Here is a 24,083-nt window from a genome sequence, read left to right on the forward strand (position 1 = left end):
TGGCCCAGAATAAGGGCCAGGTTCTCCTGAGGAAGAACAAGGTGAGATATGATACTGAGATTCATTATGAAGTAAAAGTGATTAAGACCATGTGGTGTACTCCCAGCAATTGTCAAGTGGACTAAATGCAGAATACGGAGTCCAGGAGCAGACTGACACATTTACGTCAATTTGAGAATAATACAGAGCAGACACTGCAGTTCTGTGGGTAAAAGATAGAGTAATAAATGGTGCTAGGAAAATCGACCATCCATATGGAAAAAAATGAATTGGATTCCACCTCACATTATTCATGAAATAAGTTCCAAATGGATTACAGTCTCAAATTTGAAAGACGATACTTAACACGCTTAGAAGAAAATGTAGGTTTCATATGATTTCTTAAGACACAAAAATTCCAAATCATAAAAAGGTTTGGTAAATTTGACCACAGTAATATTAAGAAAATCTGATCATTAAAAGACATTATAAAGTACATGGAAAGAAAAGCTGAAAATTGAAGAGGATATTTGTAGCACGTATAACTAAGAAAAAAATATTGTTGTCCACAATAAATTGAGAACTCACATAAATCACAGGAAAAACACAACCAACATAGTAGAAAAATGGGCAAAATGCATAAGAAGTTCACAAAAACAGGAACCTAAACAGTAAACACAGACATTCAACTTCACTAGCAAAAATCAAACAATTGGCAAAGATAAAGTTTCATAGTAAAATGTGATAGCCAGAACATGGAAAAACAGGAAAATTCATAAAACTGTTTCATTAAAATAATTTATCATTATCCATTAAATTAGAAGATGTGAAAATCCTACGGCCTGGCAAATTTACTTCGATGTGTATATATATCCTCCAGAAACTCTTGTCAAGGTATACCAAAAGGCGTATTCAAAAACATTCCATGTAGCATTGTTCGTATAGCTGCAGTAAAAAAGTTAATTAATTTTAGTTACACCTTTCAACATGATGTTGAGCAAACAAACCAGCTAACTAAAAAACGATTTGCAGAATATTATATACAATTCACTACCATGCATCTGAAGTTTAAAAGCAAGAAAGACTAATCAATATATTCTTTAGGGATAAATTTATGGAATAACTAGAAGAAAATGCAGGGGTGACAACTAGAAATAGAGAACAGAGAGGGCTTCAAAAGTAATAATTTTATAGTTTAGGCTTGATGGAGGTCCAGGGTTGTCTTTTTGTTCTTTTTTCATATGACTTACATTGTTGGTATACATTTGTATATAAATGTCTTGGAATAGAAACTTTTAAAATAATTAAAAGGTAAGAATAAGCAAACCACAAAAGATTTTTTAGGCTAAAAAATATATATTAGTTTAATGTTTAGTAAGAAAATAACAAAGGATAGCATCAGCCAGACATTTATATCCATAAGGGTGTTCCTGAGGTCATTGGAGTCCTCCAAGACATCATTTTCTTTGTCCTTTTTGCCAATCTCTTGAGCCCTCAAAATTAGCAGCTCTTTTCAGATACCTGTGGATTTGAAGCGAGGCCAGACCCCTACCACCACATCTGATTTATTTCCTGATAGAGTTTGAGAGTGCATTAAGCATTCTCTTTTAGCATTGGAACCTATAATTTTAAAGTAAGGTTAAAGGCGTGATCAAAGCCAGAATTGATTAGATGGAAAGTCGCTAAAAGAAAAGTGAATGCCTGCACTACATTGTCAGGAGACTGCCGTACAAGAGCATTAGGCACAGAGCAATGAGGTAAATGTTTCATGCTGTCACACTGTTTAGTTCTAAACCGGAGCCTGGGAAATTCTAGCGTACATTCAGCCTTTTCAAAAAAAAATATATATATATACTATGCATACAGATACAAGGTGGTAAACTTTCACAATTTTCATTTTTCTTGAAAACTTATTTTCAATTTTGTTTAATCCCCAATAAATAATTTTGACCATGAAATATTGAATTGCACTAATTAAAGGGTGAATATTCCTGGTAAATCACTATGGGAAGTTTTAATGAACAAGCTAAGTGAATGAGAAATCAATATTTATTGATTATTTTCTGGCATATCATTAAGGCCAAAATCTGTCCTCTTACTTAAAAAGCAAAGCACCTAAATTGCCTGTTTAGTTTTGTGCAAGTGTTGAATCTGCCTACTTGTAAACAATTGAAACTTTTGTTGCCAAATAAATGAGACATTCTAAAGGAGGTATTCAGTGGCAAACTGACAGCTCTGCTTCATTCATATTTCTCACTGCATCTTCATGAATTCATAGAATCCACCAGACCCTTCAGTCATACTGAGTTATAAAATAGTACTGGGAGAGATCTAGGCCAGGCACGGTGGCTCACGCCAGTCTTCCCAGCACTTTGGGAGGCCAAGGCGGGAGATCACCTGAGGTCAGAAGTTCAAGACCAGCCTGGCCAACATGGGGAAACCCCGTCTCTACTAAAAATACAAAAATTAGCTGGGCCTGGTGGTGGACCCCTGTAATCCCATCTACTTGGGAGGCTGAGGTGGGAGAATCACCTGAACCCAAGAGGTGGAGGTTGCAGTGAGTCAAGATGGTGCCCCGACACTCCAGCCTGGAACAGAGCAAGACTCTGATTTGAAAAAAAAAAAAAAATTATATATATATATATAAAGTTGCTTTAAGAGGAAACACTGTGTTACTTTGTCAGAATGAGCTTTAACTTTGTAATTTTCTGTTCATTTTAGGAAAAGTGGGCTACTTTCTTTTGGCTTTTGAATTTTACTTGCTTTTAATAGAACAAGATACGTTATGATCTTTTATAAGTAAAGATCATTTTAACCCAAATGTGAGTAATTTGTTTTCAAGGAAACTTCAGAAGTTCAGAAGACTGCTGTATTCCGAATTATTTCTTATATTGATATATGGTCTGATTCACCATGATATATACATGATATATGGTCTGGTTCACCTGGCTCACCATGAAATTCTAATTCTAGATTAAAGAATAAGTGTATAGTTATCCTAAGATAAAATTGAGTAGACTGGGATATCAGGGTAGAGGGATGTAAAAGTATGAAGGAGAAGATGCTACCCAGTGTGGTTTGTATATGACGTGTTGCCCAGGACTCCTACATAGTTTTCAAGGTGGGTCACGGTGTTCACGGAAGATATCTAACAGCCAAGAGGGAAACATGACCAGTCACAGAGGTTGAAGCATCTATAAAGTTAAAACTGAACAGATGAACAGTTATTTAGTACCAGGAAATTCTGCTCTGTGTATGGTTCTGAAAATTGTGCCAACCATATTATTTCAGTAATTATAGTATCAAGGTCCATCAGGTTATGACTGAGTTCCTTTAAGTAGACATGAAATACTTCTGTTTGAATACTATGGAGTAATGATGTCTAAGACCTATAGGGAATAAATCCACTTACAAGGAAACTAAAGAAACATTAGAACATAGTTATACCAAAAAAGACTGTTGCTTGTGAGTTTTTGATGACACTGAGGGTTTTTTTGAACATTGAAAAAGTCATTCAGATATTAATTTTTGATTTTAAGTTAATGTTTGATTTACTCAAGTTACATTATCAAAAACCTAATTCTTTAAACTTTTTAATTTGTTGAAAATCACTGTTAAGGGATTTTTAATATTTAGTTGATTTACAAACTTTATTACAAACTATTTCCAAGCTTAACTAATGAAATACCTATAAAAATTTAACGACACATTTACAAATTTGTTATATTCCATTTTCTATTTAAGTACTATTACTAGGAGACTGACAGTCTTTGCAAGTTCTTAAAAAATTCTTACACATCTATTATATTACACTTCCAAGGATTGTGAACCTTAAGTTTTCTTACATTTTCTAATGCTTTACATAACAAAATCTTCCCATGATGAACGATGCTTTCCTTTTTAGGGAAATAACTATCATCTCAGGTAACTGAGTTTACTTTCTTTAAGAGGCATACAATCTGAATTCTTCCTGTACTAATCAAGGATGCTATTGTATCACAATATGTAATGGGAGGGTGCCTACTTAGCATGCTTGGGGTTACCTAATATCCACAGATTTTGATTGAGAAACTGATTAGATTCTTGTAGGCAACCCTGAGTGAAAAGACAGAATCTCATTTATTGTTGCCATGTCAAAGACACTACAACGTCAATGTCAAGAAAAGGACATTCACATATCCTACCTCCCCTGACCCAACTTATCCACATGATGTCATAGTTCTACTCATAGATGACTGCAGTCCCCAACCAGTTTGTCATTTGGTTAGATTTTTCTATCTCTCTGGCTTTTAGGTTATGCAGATCTCTTTTCTATCAGAATCTAAAGACATCTGACACTGAAAGAACCCTGAGATATGTAAATGCCTTTCCCTGTGGTCTAAATCTAAATTCCACATTCTTTCATAGTCTAGAATCAAGCAACTCTTACAAGTGTTTCAAATGATATTTGATAGCAGTTAGGACATTTCCTATAGTTTTTTCTGACTAGTAGTCACTGCCTTTCCATGTAGCTTAGTGGTATTACTGAAGAGTTGTTTCTGAGATATGGATGACAGAATTTAAGCCTCTCTGCCCACTGAGAACAGGAGTGTAGGCTGATCATAAACTGAAGAAGGCTATATTAGATATCAGATTGCACCAGAGAAGTACTACACTAGCAAATAACCAACTTATGTTTCAAAGGCTATTCAGATAGTTTTGAGATTGCATGTATTGACCAAAAAACTAAAAAAGGAATTTCTTAATATTCTTTCAACGATTAGCAAATTAAATGTATAGCTTATACAACAGTAAGTTCAGACCTAGTTAGAAGATTAGAAAATAGCAATAATCTTCTGCTTGTTCTGGAACTGTTGAAAGACACACTTCCTCCATAACTGTGTCTAATTGAGTACATCTTCCCCATGCAATACTAAAATGAAGTAATAACTAAAAGCTAAGCCATAGACCTTAGGCCAAAATCATCTGGCAGTTAGAAGGTAGCAAGTCAGGCAGACAATCACCACAGATGTAATGAAAAAGCAGCCTTCTCTCATGGGGAAGAATGATAGTCATGCAGATTTTGACAGTTCCCTGGGCTCATATCAACATGTGGAGATACTGAGTCCTAGGACACCAGATCTAATTAGATTAAAATAGAATTAAGATGCTTTTAAGAGAAAATATACTAAATATATGTTTTTCTCTATTTTTATTAATTTTAACTGCACAATACATAAATGTAAACAATTACATAATACAAAATATAATACCAAATTTTTAACATTATGAATAAGATTAAAGTGCCCTTTGACCAACATCCCCTAATCTAATACCTTCTTTGTAAGTAAACACTATATCAGTAGGAAGTATATCTTTCCAGTTTTTCGGTTTTTTGTTTTTGTTTTTGTGTTTTTTTGAGACGGAGTCTTGCTCTGTCGCCCAGGCTGGAGTGCAGTGGCCCAATCTCATCTCACTGCAACCTCTGCCTCCTGAGTTCAAGCGATTCTCCTGTCTCAGCCTCCTGAGTAGCTGGGATTACAGGCGCGTGCCATCATACTCAGCTAATTTTTGTATTTTTAGTAGAGACAGGGTTTCACCATATTGTTGAACTCCTGACCTCGTGATCTGCCTACCTCAGCCTCCCAAAGTGCTGGGATTACAGGCATGAGCCACCGCACCCGGCCTCTTTCCAGTTTTTCTATGCAACTATATGCATATGTTTACCACTAGAAAATGTATTTTGTGTTAATGTTTTCTAAATATTTTAAATGAGTGTACATGTTGTTCTGCAACTTGCTTTACCCACTTAACATCTTGCTAATCTCTTTATAAAGATATTTATTGAGCACTCTTCTAAGCACTTTTATATCTATTAATGCATATATAATCCTCATAGCAATACAATTATTATGTTTTGTTATCATGACTGTTTTGCAATTGAGGATCGTGAGGGACAGAGGTTAGACAAATTGCCCAATTTAATGGGACGGCCGCTTGTTCTGAATTCTATTCAAGGAAAAACTCCAAGTCTACTCTCATGGTAATTGTTTCACATTGCCTCTCTGAGATACATAAACTTACCTCCTGAAGGCAGTTATCTATTAATCCAAACCCCAGCGCGCCCGTCTTTTATGAACTTGCAGTGGCTACAAATGATATGCAGATACTATTCAAGTTTTATTTTTTTTTTTTTTTTTTTGAGACGGAGTCTCGCTCTGTCGCCCAGGCTGGAGTGCAGTGGCCGGATCTCAGCTCACTGCAAGCTCCGCCTCCCGGGTTTACGCCATTCTCCTGCCTCAGCCTCCCGAGTAGCTGGGACTACAGGCGCCCGCCACCTCGCCCGGCTAGTTTTTTGTATTTTTTAGTAGAGACGGGGTTTCACCATGTTAGCCAGGATGGTCTCGATCTCCTGACCTCGTGATCCACCCGTCTCGGCCTCCCAAAGTGCTGGGATTACACTATTCAAGTTTTAAAATGCCACCGAGTGCCTCATGATGCTCAGCACCTCTGCTGGTAATAGCACAGGCGAGGCAGTGTGATGGCATGAGGTATGGTTGTTTCTGAGTGGCTTAGAGCACGTAACTGTGTGAAGCAGACCCCATTGTTATGCTGCTCCATTCCCCTAGTTCCCTTGCTGCCTGTATCTAATCTGTGGGCAGCATTCCATTTACGTCAAAAATAACGTCAATCTAGCGAAAAAAAACTGTTATGACTCACAGCATTACTGTAGGGAACTGGTCTCTGTGTAATATGATGTATAACATCCTAATTTCATAGAGCATTTTTCATAACAGCTGCTAAAATCATCAAATCCATTAAATTCTTTTAAAGGATCTAATTTGGAGCAGTATTGAAAATAGTCTTAAAATGCATGTATAGAGGTGGAGTCTCTCTCACTCAAAACTCCTCTGTCATTATTCACTTCATATCTTCTGTGTATTTATCTTTCTGTATTTATTGATTCACCTGAGTCTTCTCCTGTTTTGTATTTCTAGCTGCATTGAGTCAGAGGTAGGCTATTTCAGAGACTGGAGGGTCTGAAAAAAATAGAAGATAAGAAAGCAGAGGAGGATAAGGAAATTTTCCGCAGACCCTTACGGACAGCAGAACAAGGCACACTGGAGAAAAGAGGAAAGGAAAGGACTGGGGTCTTGGGCTTATGAAAGCAGTGTGATATTATTGACTAAAATATCTGCAGAGAATGAATGACAATGAGAGAACATGGCCACCTAAGCCTTTACATCTAGCAGCACATAACTTAGAAACACTGAGCCAGTTGAGTTTCCCCTGCCACACTGCCATCCACAAAACTGACAGCTATTTTTCTTTGTAAGAATTTTATTATTGGATATATGTAAAGCCAAAAAAAAATCCCTCAGTATTGGTCCTCTGATGCTACATGCTTCTGCAAGTTTGCAAAGTTAGCCCTTGACATGTACTTTTGTTGGGAACGTAAAGTAAGACCAAAAAGAGGATTCAAAGAAGGCAGAAGAATGTGAAGGTTACTTCCAGAAGGAGAATAGGCTTCTGAAGCCTGAGCTCTATTCAGTCTCTGTCACAGATTAACTGTGTGGTACAAGTTAATACACAAATTGACCTTCTTTGAGCCTCAGTTTTCTTATATGAGAAATAAGCTGGGACCAGAATCCCAAGGTTGTTTTGAGTTGTAATATTAGGATTTTTGTATTACATGATGGAAAAAGATAGCATATGATGGTCAGTCACCCTTCTAGTTACCCAGCAGCATAAATCTTGTACGCATTTTCCTTCTGTGTACACACGTATCCTCTAATATTATTAAGGGGGACATATTATATGCAGTGTCTTTGGTAGGTGCTTCTTGTGGACAGCATTCCTTCCAGCTTCCTTCTGGTGTAAATGCTATTAAGGCGAAAGTTTCCAGCTCCATCTTATGTTTCTGGTTCTTTTAAAACATTATTTTTAGAATGGAATATAAATTACTGATTTGTAATCCATTAATCACTTCAATAAAGTAGCTCTCTGATATTTGCTTTCAGACCTTTAAAAACTGTTAACTGCATACAATGTGTTGTTGGCCACTTGGATATAAGGCACAACTTTTTAGATTCCAGCTAACGACATCTTTAATAGGTATAATTTTATGTGTGTGTTCAAGCAGTTTGCACCTACTCAGCTAATGTTAAAGCGGATATACCAGATTGCCATTTTGGGGTTGTCTGACAGAAGCACCAGGCAAATTACTGAATAGTAATAGAGCCAGGAGTCCTAGAGTAAATTTTCTGCACTGTTAAAACCTGCTAATAAGTAGTTCTGATTTTCTCTCACTTACATTTGTTCAACTCCCATTGATGGAGTACCTATTGATTGGGTCCCATACCAGGTCCTCAGAGCCAGCATTCTACTACTGCAAAAGCAACCATGTTTACAAAAGTAGAGTGAGATTCTTCCTTGGGGCTTTTTGTCACTGAATAGCCAAAGCTGTTATTAAACCAATGAGACCAAAATAAAAAATCATCCAGGAAGTAATTTATTCTGTACTTTTCTTTTTTTTTTTTTTTTTTTTTTGAGGCGGAGTCTCGCTCTGTCGCCCGGACTGGAGTGCAGTGGCCAGATCTCAGCTCACTGCAAGCTCCGCCTCCCGGGTTCACGCCATTCTCCTGCCTCAGCCTCCCGAGTAGCTGGGACTACAGGCGCCCACCACCTCGCCCGGCTAGTTTTTTTTTGTATTTTTAGTAGAGACGGGGTTTCACCATGTTAGCCAGGATGGTCTCGATCTCCTGACCTCGTGATCCGCCCGTCTCGGCCTCCCAAAGTGCTGGGATTACAGGCTTGAGCCACCGCGCCCGGCCTTATTCTGTACTTTTCAACATGTCATCCTTTTTATTTTTCATGTTGTCTAACATATATGGAAGATTAATTATAATATTTTAGATGTAGCCTATTGGAGAAACGACTTTCCTAGACTAGTCATGTCATACATGATTTTATAACCCAAAACACCAAACTCTAATGGCATTAAAATCTTGCAATGGGAGCTTTATCAACACTAGCTAAATCATAGTGGTAGCCTAGTAGCCTGGAAATCAAGACACTAGAGTAATCATGGTAGCGCATTAATTAGTTGTGTAAATGAGGGCATGCTACTCAAGTTCTGTGAGCTTCAGGAGAGAAATAAATACTTGATTGGTATCTCATGTGGCTGTTGTAAGGAACAAATGAGATAGAGTATATGGTATGATTTGTATTATAGAGCATACAATCCAAATATGAGCTAGATAAGGCATAAAACGTGCATGTACTACATACAGTGTTTCTAATTATATTATAGCTTTAATCTAGGTGGTGTTCCACATTTTATATGTAAACAAGAGCTTATGAGGTTGACTCTCTCCCAATTATCACAACTAATGAACTCTTAATGGGCAGCTACAAATACAGATTTTATCGTAAGGAGGAAATTAAAGTGATCAAGGAATTATTTTTTCTCCCCTGACGTGTAAAAAGTAAAGAGACTGCTAATTAGAAAATATTTAGTTGTTCTTTATAAGTACCTGAATGGTCTGAATTTTTGAGTATTCATTCTTCATTCAGGTATAGGAAATGAAAAGTCAAAACCTCTAAATATTGTCATTCAATAGATGTATCTTCTGGGCAAAATGTAGTTAATTTTGTTTATTAAAGCCATATCCTAAGTGCTAAGTTTCATAGACAAGAGGCACAAACTGAGGTGCTTCCTTGCTTTGGTTTTGTAATATAGTATATGTAGAGCATGTCTAGAATAATGCTGTAAAAAGGAATTGCCTGAGCTAATAATAGTATAAGAAATTGTTTATTCTGTTAATACAAATACATAATTTTCTGCAACTCAGTTATTTGCACTCAATTATTAATTCCTTGAACATGACTTCAGCTAATTACTGCAAAATAGGATTAATGATCAAACTCCTTTATTTCTAAGGAGTGATTTAATATGCAAATGAAAGGAGTAGCAGCATTTCAAATAAATTCCACTAGAGAGTACTTTTCCTTCACCGATATCCCAGTATATTCATGGGTACCTTTCCTTTAGAATGTTAACTTTGGGGTCCTAACTTAAAATCTGGGTAGCAAAATTAAAGATGGTAAGAGCCAGGCTAAAGAGGACTAATTGGATTCTCTCTGTGGCCTTTACTGTTAATAGTTCATTTTCTTTGTGTCCACTTTACTCTCTTTTTTCTTCTCTTTTTCTTTTAGCCTTTTTATTTAAAGACTTAAACATTTACCCTTTGAAAATCAGTGTCATTTCTGGTGGGGAGAGAAGGTATTCAGAGAGATGAGTCAGAGGCACATACAAATAACTTGTAATACAAAGTTAGATGTTAATGAAAGAAAAGGAAATGTTTATCTTACTCCATCCACAATACTAGTAGACTAAGTACTCACAGTTTTTTAACTGTTTCTTCATTTGCGTAGCCAGACTTTGTTTTATTTCCCCAGCTACCGTAAATTTGCTGATGAGGTAAATTCCTCACTGGTCTTTCTACAGAGTTCAAAAAGGAACAAGGTAGATTTTCAGGAACTGTTTGGGTTGGAAAAATATATATTCAAATGAGAATGATATAGTACCTGAAGACTACTAGTACATTTTGCTACAGTAAATTTATGATAGTTACCTTCTGTTGCCTGTAGTTGAACTGGAAACCTGACTTTTGTAGGTTTTTTTGTCCTTGGTTTCTAAGATCTCTCAACTTTTGATATACCTTCCTCTTACATCTTTGGTCATCTAACTCCCCAACATGCATACACATAAACAATAAATACAAATTAGTGATTTTTATAATTATGTTGCAGGAAGGTGGTATGCTTTTCGGAGGTTGGATTTTTATGGTGCCTTCATCATCTTTAGTGTTGGTTTCTTCCTTTGACTTTGTATATTCCTCTTAAGTCCCACTGATTTCTTGGTTATTTCTTGGTTGCAGGCTGTCACAGTGGTCACCTGATCCTTACCTGATGTTACTGGTTACCTTGAGATTTTATCAGCGTCTATGGTCTCTTCATCAGTTCTCTACAAAGGTTTCTCTCACTGATTATCTTTCAATATTCTTAGACTTGAATGAAGCAGTCCCAGAGACAGAGCGCCTGGATTCAAAAGCACTGAAAACTCGAGCCCAGCTCTCTGTGAAGAACAGACGCCAGAGGCCCTCTAGGACAAGACTGTATGATAGTGTTAGTTCCACAGATGGGGAGGACAGTCTAGAGAGAAAGGTGAGCACCCTTGACCGTTTTCTGATTTATACTGTTGGAGTGTATCATTGTTCCTACAGCTTATTGAAGATTATGATTTTTCTACGACCAGAGTATGTCCTAGTTGGAAGCAGCTAGAATAGTTCACATCTTTGTCTCCTGAATTCTTGATATTGTTGTAATTCAAAATACTTTGCCTATTCATTCAGTGAACTAACCAAGAGCATTATCCATATTGTCATATTTCATGATGGTGCTTTTGATATTCAGCTACTGGCTTTACTTAGTGGGAAAAAATGAATGTACAAGTAATTGTTTCTGTAAGTCTTAGGTATATGTATTAGTGACGATGTTAATATGGTGAATTGTTATGAACTATGCATTCTCATCTGTAAATCAACAAAAACTGGTTCCATGGGGATTCACTAATAAAAGGTTGGTCTTATTTCAAAGTAAGTATTGCATAGAACTGATACTCAGTGGCATAACCTTCCTTATAATCTCTTATACCAACAGCCATCAAACAGTTTCTATAACCACATGCACATTACCAAATTACTTCCACCTAAGGGTTTGAGAACTTCTTCTCCAGAATCAGATTCTGGTGTTCCACCCCTCACCCCAGTGGATAGCAATGTGCCCTTCTCGTCTGACCACATAGCTGAATTTCAAGAAGAACCACTGGACCCAGAAGTGGGGCCTCTCTCCTCTATGTGGGGAGACACTTCACTCGTTTCTACTTCAAAGTCTGATCATGATATGGAAGACTCTCCTTGCCACCACCAAACCAGCAACAAGAAAATATTACAAGAAAAAGGTATTGTTAATTTTTTTTTCTGACTTCATAACACCTCATCTTGTACAGTATAAAAATGACTTTTTCTCATAATCATAAGTTATTTGTCTTCTCATAGCTGATAGTTAATATTACTTTCTTTTTACATTATAGAATAAGAGAAACAACACCTCCATGTATTTTACTTTAGTTTAATCTTTTCCTACTTGGTTCAATATTTTTATCTCTTCAGCTCTCTGTAAGTTTACTACTTAAGGGAGTTCTTCAGGGGAGTAGGGCAGCCCAGAGTTTCAACAAACACTAACATAGTCATAAAGAAAAAAACACTACAGAGTCATATAGAAAAAATATAGAGTGATTTTGTAGAATAGCAGCCCAGAGTTTCAGTAAACACTAACGTAGTCATATAGAAAAAAAAAAAAAAAGAGGAAGATCAAAGTGACACAGGCATATAATTGATACTTAATAATGTTCTTGGATGAATTGCTAATATACCTCTCCACGTAACCAGTGCAGATCTTCTAGAGGAGGGATAATCAAATGCAGTCTCCACCTACATTTGTAAATGAAGTCTTATGGGAGTACAGTCACACTTTTTTACTTACATACTATCTACTTTCATGCTACAGTAGCAGAGTTGAGTGTTTGTGACAGAGACTGTGTATCTCACAAACCTAAAATATTTTACTCTCTGGCCCCTAACAGGTAAAGAAAGCTTCCTGATGCCTGGTCTAGAAGTATATTTTCTTATACTCAACATAGCTGGATAGACTCTGAAAATGGCTTAATCATTGGTTGCCATTTATCTAGAATTTTTAAAAAGTGTTATAATATACCATTACTTTTGGTCTATCAAGTTACCACAAAGATGATTACATTACAGCTATATTTGATTGCAGGCTTGAGGATAAGGCTCTGGTTACCGTAACAGGAGTTGGCCTTTTCCTGAATTGTGTCAGTACTACATTTACAAGTCATTTTTTTTTTTTTCATATCTGAAGGACATCAGTGGAAATTGGGATGGAAAAGTTCTATTATAACTGGCTAAATGATAAGCATCTAACTGAATATCAAATTAGAGGAAGTAAAAGATTTTTTTTCTAGAGATTTGTAAAACAGGTTATATGCCAGTAGAAGGCATGAAAATATTTTCCTCATTCCTATTCCATAAGCAACCTAATACTAGAGTTTTGGTCCCGAGGCTTACATAGCACTGGGCCTTTGTTCAGTCAAGTTTAAATAGAGTAAATTGAACACTATCAATTTTCTATTCACAATTGCTAGAGATTATTGTTCTAATTGTTTGTGTGGTTAATAACACATTATTTGACCCAGAAAATGTCTTCAAAAATATTCATTGAATTGATGTCCTAGTAAATAGAAACTGGCTTTTTTAAAGCTTTACAAGATTTATTTCTTATTAAAGGCATTGGGCCTCTGCAAGTGTAAATAGAGTACAATTACGTCAATGCTCAGAAGAGAGAGAGGTTGCATCCAGCTGAGGTTGGTAAACAAAAGGAAATGCAATTAGAATAACCATCAAAGCACTTAAGAAAAAAAGGGTAGGTAAGGAGGAAATACAAGGTAAAGTGATGTCATTAACAGAGTCAGGCACATAAAATGTGATTTAAAGGAACGAGGCTATTCCAACCTGACTGAAGCAGTTTGCTTATGCAGGGTAGAGTGGTTACACACAAAAGTGAGCAGGTAGGTTAAGTATATAGCTTTAGAATTTAAATATCTTAGATAACTTACCATATTACTAGGTAACCACAAGAAGGTTGAGCAGAGGAATAAAAAGGAAAAGACACCACCAGGTATGGAGAAGCTGAGTTAGGAGACCTTGTGAGGTGGTGCCCTCCAAAGAGGAGCAGTAGACAATGACAGGAAAGAATGATACAAAGACCCTTGACTAGGCAACAGGGAAGAAAGTGAGGCAAAACTATCATGGGCTTCACGCTTCAGAACATATGATCTTGTCATTAACAGAAAATAGGAAATCAGGAACATGATGGAAATAGCATTAACTCATTTTTTTAACAGAGGAGGTCATGAGCAGAAGAGAGAGGTCAGGGCTGCCAGGGAGATTTGGGAGTCCCCATTATAAAGGAAGATACTAAAGTATCTTATTACAGTGAGATTAAGGAGATGCAGTCCAGTAAAAGACCTTAGGATTTAGCAATCAGGAGGTCATTTATTATTTGAAAATGAAAAACCAGGTTGCCACAGCTTAAAGTTGAGGCACCCAATCTGGGGGCTCAGATGTACAGTTGGTCACAAAGGTCTTATTGGAGAGATTTTTAAAAGCCTAACACAAGCCTTACATAGAGCTAAATAAACAAAAATGTATGTTTCTTTTTTCCTGAAATCATACCAACCTAATGTTGGATTTTATGCAGACTAGAAGTTCTAGTGTGCATTAAAGATGGATTTGATCAATTTAGAATGGGAAAGTACATTATTCCTTATTCTTAACCTCTTCAACCTTATGGAAGCATTCGTTTTCGTTTTGGGAACACACTTTGGCAAATGTGTGAGATAAAGATGTGAGGTTGCCTAACACCAGGCTCTGTGATAGGCAGAATCAGGCTTTTAGTCGTGAGATGTCCAAATAACTGCAACACTCATAGGTTACAGAGTGTTTTCGTGTACATTGCCTCAGCTGGTCTTCTCACCACTCATTATAACATCTCCCAGCTACCTCTAATTCAGAAAATAGTTAGGCAGTCTTCTTTTAACTTTGCATACTCCTAGCCATTAAAAGTTGTTTTAGATTGATCTGGAAGAATTTGGCACTTTCTTTTCTTCAACTTCTATTAAGAAAATTTAAATCTTGCTTTTTAAAAAAAAACCCATTAATAAAATCACCTTAGAAGGTGTTTGTGCCATGTCTATGTCTATGAATTTTTTTATGTGATTGTGTCACATCTGTGACAATTCAGTTACCCAAAGAGTAATTATGCAAATATACATAATAAATATTTGAGGCTTGAAATGGATTTTTGACACAGACATATTTCTGACTCTTGTATTTCATTATGTACATTTCAGTGAGTTGCTTATTGTAATCTGAGTTTCATTAACTAAAAATATGAAAAGCTCATTGCTAAAAACACGTGGAGTATTTGTCAGTGTCCTGTGCTACTTGAGAGCTTTGAACCTAGATTCCTATCCGTGAACTGTGTGTGTACTTTATGTTTTTTAAAGGTGTATGTCGATGTGTGTTTAGAAATTTCTCTTGAAGTAAACAAAAATCATGAGCAACACTAACCTGCAAAGTTCAACTGAACACCTTTTTTAAGAGGGCCATTCTTTGCATTCCATACTAAAAAGTTCCTAGAAATTTAAAAAACATTTTAAAAGATAAGAGACAGAAAAACAGACACCAACAGAGAAGTAGGGAGGAAGAGTTTCACACATAAAAAACATCAAATTTAAAAGTGTTTGTTAATCTCCTGAGCTAATTGGATATGCTGAAACATGATGCTGATCAGTATCCTCTGCTGGGTAGTTTGGGTAGGGCCGTATGAGTTGTCTACTCTGAGATAGAACAAGTGCCACCAGTGGAGTTGGTTCCCACGTTGACATTGAACTCTATTTGCAAGGCCTGTCTTCCTCTTGGCTTTTGGTATCATTTTGATGGTCCCCATTCCCCAGCAGCTGCTACCTTTGAGAGTCCTAGCAAAACTCTCAAAGAAGCAAAGATCAGTCTGCTCTGAACACTGAGATTTTGGCATCTTCCACATTAAGGGGAACCAGCCAAGTTGTGCTCTAACCTAACTATTAAGAAGGCCGTTTCAAAGATATAAATGTTTTGTAGCTGAGCCCCTGCTTCAGAAGTCTCCCCCATGTCCTCCCCTCCTCTGTCCGAGAACTGGCCACAGGGCATTAGCAAAGGAGAGCCCAGAAAAGAAAACTTTGATTCTGACTTTCCCCCTAAATCTCCCAGACTCTCAGAGTTGATATTCTGTGCTGGGCTTTGGAGATATGGGAGAAGTGGGCTAGTTTCCTGTTAAAAGGCACTACAATCCCAAGGCAAGAAAGGAATGGAGGACAGAGCCCAGGCACTTGAAGCCAAGAATTCGGAGCCAGAGAAGGAACAAAAGTCATGTTGGTCCCTACTTTGATGCTGAGGATGATTTGATAGTATTTATTCTCCCTTGTTCATTCCCATGCAGTTGAAGCTAAAACTCTTCGTGATGAGCGTTGAGCCTCTATCCTATATAGGACCTCCCCTGTTTAACTGAGAGTTCCTCGATGTAACTGTGTCTCCTGGGTCGTATAATAAGGCATCCATTATTTCTTTTACAATTTGGAATTTAGGCAAAGTCCTTAGATTCAGAGATGCATTGACTTTTGAATTGTGACTCTAAAAATAATAATAATTGATCTTTTTCACAAATGTGTATATCCTAGATGATGCCAAAGATCCCAAATCACTAAGGGCATCCAGTTCGTTGGCGGTGCAAGGAGGAAAAATTAAGCAGAAGTTTGTGGATCTGGGGTAAGCACTTTGTGATGTAAAAAGAAAGCCCTCTGTAAAAGGAGGATTGAAAGAGAAAATTTCAACTTACCCTTTCTGACTGTATGCTGTCATTATAGGGCACCTTTGCGAAGGAATTCCAACAAGGGAAAGAAATGGAAAGAAAAAGAAGCCAGTAGGTTTTCTGCAGGTAGCAGGTACGGCTGTGTGATTAAGAACACATGTATTTCTATAATTAAACATTCTGGCCCCCTCTTCCATTGTTAACCAAAATCAATGGTCAGTGTCTTTGAGCTGAGGTGACATGCCAAGAATTGAGATGGAAGAAAAATTGCACAATTGGTTTATATTGGTCTTACTCCAATTATAGCCTCTGTCTAGCCTTGGGCATATCCATTGGTTCTTAATTGCAGAATTATGGCCACATGAACCATTTCAATAAGTTTTTATCTAAATTCAGCACAAATATATCTATGTGATACTTCAGACATATCAAATATGTTTTGTGATACTTCACATTTTTTGCCTGGCTACCCACAAGGCTAGTGCATTGTGTTAAGTCTAAAAGGATAATCATTTTGCATTTAAGTATCTTGTAGACATTCAAGATTGTCTTGTCCACATATATGTAGGAGTGACCACCATCTTTTGCTGGACTTGGCTGTTTAATTGATTTTGTGGGCACTATCAACTATGCTTACTCTTCAGTAAAGACCTTCCCATAGAGAGTGAGCTTCGAACAGCATGTTGCCAAATTTTCCCAGTTTTTTTCCTGAGATTATGTAATTTTAAGCTGAAGTTTGTATAGGGAATCAGTAAAGCATCAAGCTCTGAAGCCCAACTGCCTGGGTTTGAATCATGGCTCTCCCACTTACAACTCTTAAGTCTTGGACAAGTGAGTTACTCTCTGTGCCTTCATTTCCTCATGTAAAATGAGAGTAACAACAGTACCTTTTACATAAGGTCAGTGTAAGAATTCAGAGTTTTCATGTAAAACATTTAAAATGATACTTGGCATGTATGCAAGAATAATAAAGTTAACAATTTGCTGCTATTGCTATTACTATTACCTTATTATTATTTGCAAGTTACAAAGTGGTTTTACATTTATCACTTAATTTGATCCTCATAAGATTGGGAGGATGCCTGGGCTGGGTGGCTCACACCTGTAATCCCAGCACTTTGAGAGGCCAAGGCGGGTAGATCACCTGAGGTCAGGAGTTTGAGACCAGCCTGGCCAACATGGCAAAATGCCGTCTCTACCAAAAATACAAAAATTAGCCAGGTGTGGTAGCGCACGCCTGTAATTCCAGCTACTTGGGAGGCTGAGGCGGGAGAATTGCTTGAACCCAGGAGGCGGAGGTTTTAGTGAGCCAAGATTACGCCACCGTACTCCAGCCTGGGCGACAGAGCGAGACTCTGTCTCAAAAAAAAAAAAAAGACTGGGAGAGTAGATAATAATACCATACTCTATTGACGAAGAACTTCACCTTCATAGAATTTAATTGATTTGCCCAGGGTTATTCAGCAGGTAGTTAATGTCGACCTGGGGCTTGCTCCTCTTGTACAGATGTTTTTCCAACATACTATGCCACCTTCAGTTACTTACGCATCTAATAATGCTTAAATTTCTTTATGAAATTTGGAAATAATCTCAATATCAGACTAAGGAAGAAACACACTAAGAAAGACTATAAAATCATGCAGGGACCACTTCTTCACTTCACAGGTTGTCTACTGCTATTTACTTTTTTTTCTCTTTTCTGACATATACATTGGTGAGAAATTGTACCTTCTTCTTGGAATTAAAGGAGCATTAAAGGAACATAATGGGTTGGAGATGACAAGAGAGAATTCCCAAATTAATTATTTTTGTTAGTGTGGCTTTCCTTTATACTGTACATTGGAAAAGGGTAGAATGCTCTCATAAAGAGGACAAAAATCTCAGGAAAATAAAGGTAAATCTGAGGCTATATGCAACTCGAAAGCAGTTTAATTTTGTGTGGTTCAGGAATGAGAATGGTCTTCTTTGTGTATTAAAATTAAGAATAGAAAAAAAAATCAAACATACTCAGGGAAAAAAACAAATAATGAAATCATTTAAGGGAGAAAGAGATGCCTAAATACACGATGGGAGAGAAACTCAGTTACTGAAAATGACACTGTCCTTCCTTTGGTCTCTGGGCTTTGAAGACAGTTACTCCGTCTCATCTTTGAGACAACACCTGAGAGGGATGTAAGCACCTGCAGCCAGAAAGGGGAAGGGTGTTTGATGGAATTTTGCCATAGTAGCCAGAGATGATCACTTCCTTGTATAAATCACAAATGAAAGTCAAGTCAATCTTGATTGTGTTGGTGAGTGCCTGCTCACCTCACTATAGGCAAAACCACACCTTGTCAAGGGCAGGTGGCCATCAGCACACTGCTTCACCACAGTTGATGTCCGCTTTGAACCCACATCTAGACTTCTATATTGGCTGCCTAACTACCGCTGTATTTTTAAAACTCTGGAGTCCCCCTGCTTCAGCAGTCAGAAATTACTGTACACATACCCACACTACAAACTAGTTTCTAATTAGAATCATGATTTTGATCTTTTGTAGTTCATAAGTGTGATGATTGGGTGTTCACAAGCATGTGTGAGATGGCCTCCCTCAAACCTTGTTATGACATTGGCATATCCAAAAAAAAATCATAGTTTTATAATTATTTGTAATTATAGTAAAATTTTGGCAGGATGGAAAGGAATTCATCTAATTGAAATAGAAGAACAAGGGAAGAAGAAGGACACTTTTCTCTTGCAAGAGAAAAAAAATTTTGAGCTGTCATAGTAATTGGTTAGCACTAATAAAATCTATTGACAGCCTATATTCTTCTGTGTAGATTGATAATGGGTGCAGAACCTTATAAAACCTATCCCAGGAAGAACAGAATTGCTGCCCAGGAGGAGCTTAATCCAATTGAGTTGGATTCTCAGGGCCCTGAAAGTTGGTGGGCTGTGAGCACCATCAGCTGCCGGGTCGCACTACAATTGTGGGGGGCAACCGGGAATACACTCACCACCCCTGGGAGACTTCCTCAGAAAAAGGAGGGAAGGATGCTTGGACTGAGTAATGTTACCTTTTAGAGACATTTCATCCAATTCTTAGTAGGCTAAGATTCTGATAAGATCATTGGTCAGCTATAACCTGTGGCTGTTAGATTTTAAAGAGGCAAGACTTTCACTATTTGGTCTTGGTTTTAGTTTTTTCCTCTCTATGAAGAGTTTACCTTTTTGTGTTCCTGTGGATACATAATGACTCAGATACATGCGCGACATGAGACAACTAGAGAAAATGGATGAGGCTAATAATAATAAACAAATAAACCCAACAAAGAAATATGATTTGGTTCCATCCCTTTTCAAATATGTGCTCAGTGGCATTGTCTTTTTTTTTGGAGGGGGGGGGGAGTCAGTGTCTCACTCTGTTGCCCAGGCTGGAGTACTGTGGCACAATCACAGCTCATTGTAGCCTTGACCTTCTGGGCTCAAGTGATCCTTGCCACTCAGCCTTCTGAGTAGCTGGGACTACAGGTGTGTGCCACCATGTCCAGCTTAAAAAAAAAAATTGTAGAGGTGGGGTCTTGCTGTGTTGCCCAAGCTGTCGTTGAACTCCTGGGCTCAAGCAGTTCTCCCATCTCAGCTTCCCAAAGTGCTAGGATTGTAGGCATGAGCCACCACACCCAGCCAACATTCTGATTTTAAATAGACAGCATAGCAGATAACGGAAGCAGGAAACATTTAGTTGTCGCAGTTTGTTCACCCCTTAAAGTATATACCAAAGGATAAAATAAAATCCTATTCTACATTCTGGAGTAAGTAGCCACTGATGTCTACTTTGGAGCTCTGTAGATAAGTTTCCAGTGTAGTCACTGAATGGAAAACTCTGTGAGATGTGTGTATCTCAGATGGGGCTAGGTGATAGTATGTTGAGAAAATGATAAGGAAAAGAGATGGCACTCTTCTATAGAAATGAATTTGCATTCATGTAGAAAGTGTGAACAACAGAAAAAACGCTGAGCTGGAATCCAAGGTAGTAGTCCTTACTTTTCCATTGGGCAAGTCTCCAAATTCCTGGAATGTTGGTTTCCTACCAACAAATAAGTGGATTGGGCTAACACTGCATGGCTCTGACTTCCCATTCACCTCTGCATACACTGTCCAGTATGGTTGCCTCTAGTCAGATAAGGCTAGTCTATATTGGGATATGTGTAGGTGAATAAGGAATGCTGGACTCAAAGACTTAGTATGAACAAAAAGAACATAAAATATCTTATTAATAATTTTATAATATTGATTACATGTCAAAAAATATTTTGGGTTTGGAGGGTAAATGAAATGTATTATTGTTAAAATTATTTTACTTCTTTTTTTGTGTGTGGCTACTAGAAAATTTTAGTTTACAATGTGGTTCATTTGTATTTCTTTTGGATAATGTTGATCTATAGGATTCCATGAAAGACAAATCTTCCTTTAATTTCTACCCCATTATTCAGTTGGTCTATGAGTAAGCACATATTCATTTATTGTTTATTTTCTTACTTATTTATGTTATATTTGTTATTCCAAAATAATTTGTTTACATACAAAAGTACATATGCTACAACAATATAATTTATTAAAGTAAATCAAATAGGGAAAAGTTAGATTAAAAACTCACTTAAAATGCAACATCTTCAATAATATCTTCATAGTAAGTGTAACAGTGACCTTCCAGTCAAAGCCAAAAACGCAATGTCAGTGTGGTTAAAAGCCTGGGGTGAAATCCCAACTCTGCCACTTACTTCTTGGACAGGTTACTTAACTTTCTGTACCTCGGTTTTCTCATCTGTAAAATGGAGATGTAGACACACACACACACACACAGACACACACCCCTCACACACTTCTTCATGTTATTAGGAGGATTAAGATGGTCACATTTAAGTACATTTCAAATCCTTAAATAAAAATGGCTATTGTTATCATTGTTTATCTTTAAAGCAGGTTTGATGGGAAGGATACAAAACAGTATTCTTCTTGTGTATTTTGCTGGCAGTCTTGTTCATCCAAGGATGACTTTTGTTATATCTTGAAGAATGAATGGGCTATATGAATTATACTTCAGGCAGTCCTTCATAGGCTATTTCTCTCAAAGGGGCTTTAGATAAATCATGGCATGACAGTGAGTTTGAAATTATATCCTATGACAAGTACCTGGAGGGTCCACTCTGCTCTGTTGCTGAGTAAGAGCAAAACCCCTGCTTAACAATCATCTGAGCTGGCTGGAAACACACCTTTTAGAAGAACTGATGGAGATGAGCACATGTGTGTGAGTAAAAAAACACCTCATCTCTGCCTAAGCCTGGCCCAGTGAATGTAGTCATTTTCTTTTTTTTTTTTTTTTTTTTTTTTTTTTTTTGAGACAGAGTCTCGCTCTGTCGCCCAAACTGGAGTGCAGTGGCCGGATCTCAGCTCACTGCAAGCTCCGCCTTTTGGGTTCATGCCATTCTCCTGCCTCAGCCTCCCGAGTAGCTGGGACTACAGGCGCCCGCCACCTCGCCCGGCTAGTTTTTTGTATTTTTTAGTAGAGACGGGGTTTCACCGGGTTAGCCAGGATGGTCTCGATCTCCTGACCTTGTGATCCGCCTGTCTCGGCCTCCCAAAGTGCTGGGATTACAGGCTTGAGCCACCGCGCCCGGCCTTGAATGTAGTCATTTTCATGGAGACCTTTGAGTAATGTCACCTTAGCCTTAGTAGATCGGACTTATTTCCCATAACTGTCTGGCCAAATTTTAGCTTCATTTATCAATTTAATATTCAGTTTTCTTTTTAAGTACAGTATTTCAAATGCCTGAAGCCTGACAAACTTACATTCTTGACAGGCAAACACTTTTCCATACAAAAAAAACTCTTGAAAATCTAATAAGTTAATATTTAACTACAGTGACTCTAAATATCCCAGTATAGTTATCAAGGTGCTTAATATATTTTGTGTCTTAAAAACTCAAATTTAAAATGAGTTTAGATCATTAAAATGAGTTTAACATTTTAAGATAGATTCAGTGGACACATTTCTCTTTCAGATTTCTATTCATACAAATTTTCTTAAACACCTAAGCAATATATCTGTTATTCTTAAACTTAGCATTTCTGTTTTGATAGTGTGGATTTTATCTACATGATCCTCTTCTATTTCATTTTAAACCTTTCTAGTATGGGGAAGACTTACTAAGGGAATAGTTTCACCATCTCAAATGATTCAAAGTTGAACACTACAGTGACCATCTCAGATGGACTGTTATTTATTGATTAGAAATTTAGATCAGAACTCAGGATCTGGGAGCAGGATATGTCTGAGTAGGGGCCAGGGGTTGACCCTGTACTGTAGATGGACATGTTTCTCACAGCTGTTATCCATTAGGATCTCTAGATCCCATTTAGATGAGGCTCACTTTACAACCTCAAACTCCTTAGTGGATGTTAGAACCTTATAGAATTGCATCATTTGATTTAGGTAAACACAAGTCTGCAACTCTTCCTCTGGTTGCAGCTAACTTTCTTCGATTAACTTCCTTTACTCCTGCCTTAAATTCTATATTTCTGTTATACTTCATCTCTTCTGGCAGTTTCTGAACTCTTAATGATATTTTGATGACATCCAGTTAGATACTGAATACTTCACACACCTGTATTCAAGTTAAAATAACAACAACAAAGACCACCTTGGAATGTTTAGCTGGCAATTTAATTTTGGGGTGCCAGTCCCAGGATACACTGGATTCAAAATATTTGTAAATGAGTTCATTACTTGTAAGAGACATTACATAAACCATTTAAATGCCAGGAAACAGCTACCCCTGAAATGGTATATTTGGATTATGAACTCTGAATTTGAAGTCATTCTTTCTCCCAGTTCCTAGAAGTGACTTATGATTCTCTTTTTTCCAAAAATGATAGCAAGCCATTAAATTACAGCTAAAAAAGAAGGTGAAGGGAATATAGACTATTTACCTATTTTGATCCTCTGGAAAAATTATTGTCAGATTCATCAAGAGTTCATTTCTACCAATCTCGATTTTGGGGAGAAAGGAAGGTGAAAAGGAAAGAAAAGGAAGGAGGGAAGGAGGGAAGGAGGGAAAGAAGGAAGGAAGGAAGGAAGGAAGGAAGGAAGGAAGGAAGGAAGGAAGGAAGGAGGGAGGGAGGGAGGGAGGGAGGGAGGGAGGGAGGGAGGGAGGGAGGGAGGGAGGGAGGGAAGGAAGGAAGGAAGGAAGTTAAGGAAGGAAAGGAGGGCGGGAGGAAGGGAAGGAAGGAAGGAGAGAAGAAGAAAGGGAAGAAACAAATAAGGAAAGAAGGATTTTGTGTTATTCCTAATGGATTTCTCCACAAAGTGAAATAGACTATAAGAATGATCAACATAGAATAACTGCTCCCAAACCCTTTCTGATTCTATCGTGGGCCCAAGAGTTCAATTTATTCAGAAGGAAATTGACATTTATTTTAGAAAGTATGTCTGCTAAACTGATAGGTCTGTAATTTTAAAGTGAAAATTTCTTTTTTCAAATGAATGTTCTCTAGGTCCAAGACATGAAAGCATAACACTCACTGTTCAGTTCGTT

At 37.4% G+C, this 24,083-nt stretch overlaps 1 protein-coding gene and 1 pseudogene across 4 annotated transcripts in view; both read left to right on the forward strand.

The window, feature by feature from the left end:
- The window catches only part of PPP1R9A (protein phosphatase 1 regulatory subunit 9A), a 390,175-nt gene that overhangs the window by 356,212 nt on the left and 9,880 nt on the right, over positions 1-24,083 (forward strand). For all 4 annotated transcript variants that reach the window (XM_030933321.1, XM_030933317.1, XM_030933320.1 and 1 more), the window contains 4 exons: positions 11,030-11,187; positions 11,683-11,983; positions 16,379-16,466; positions 16,565-16,642. In XM_030933321.1, the coding sequence (XP_030789181.1) occupies positions 11,030-11,187; positions 11,683-11,983; positions 16,379-16,466; positions 16,565-16,642 (625 nt within the window). The remainder of the gene's footprint in view (positions 1-11,029; positions 11,188-11,682; positions 11,984-16,378; positions 16,467-16,564; positions 16,643-24,083) is intronic.
- LOC115898514 lies at positions 19,038-19,132 on the forward strand (annotated as a pseudogene).

This window comes from Rhinopithecus roxellana, chromosome 6 (genome assembly GCF_007565055.1).
Source record: "Rhinopithecus roxellana isolate Shanxi Qingling chromosome 6, ASM756505v1, whole genome shotgun sequence".
NCBI lineage: Eukaryota > Metazoa > Chordata > Mammalia > Primates > Cercopithecidae > Rhinopithecus > Rhinopithecus roxellana.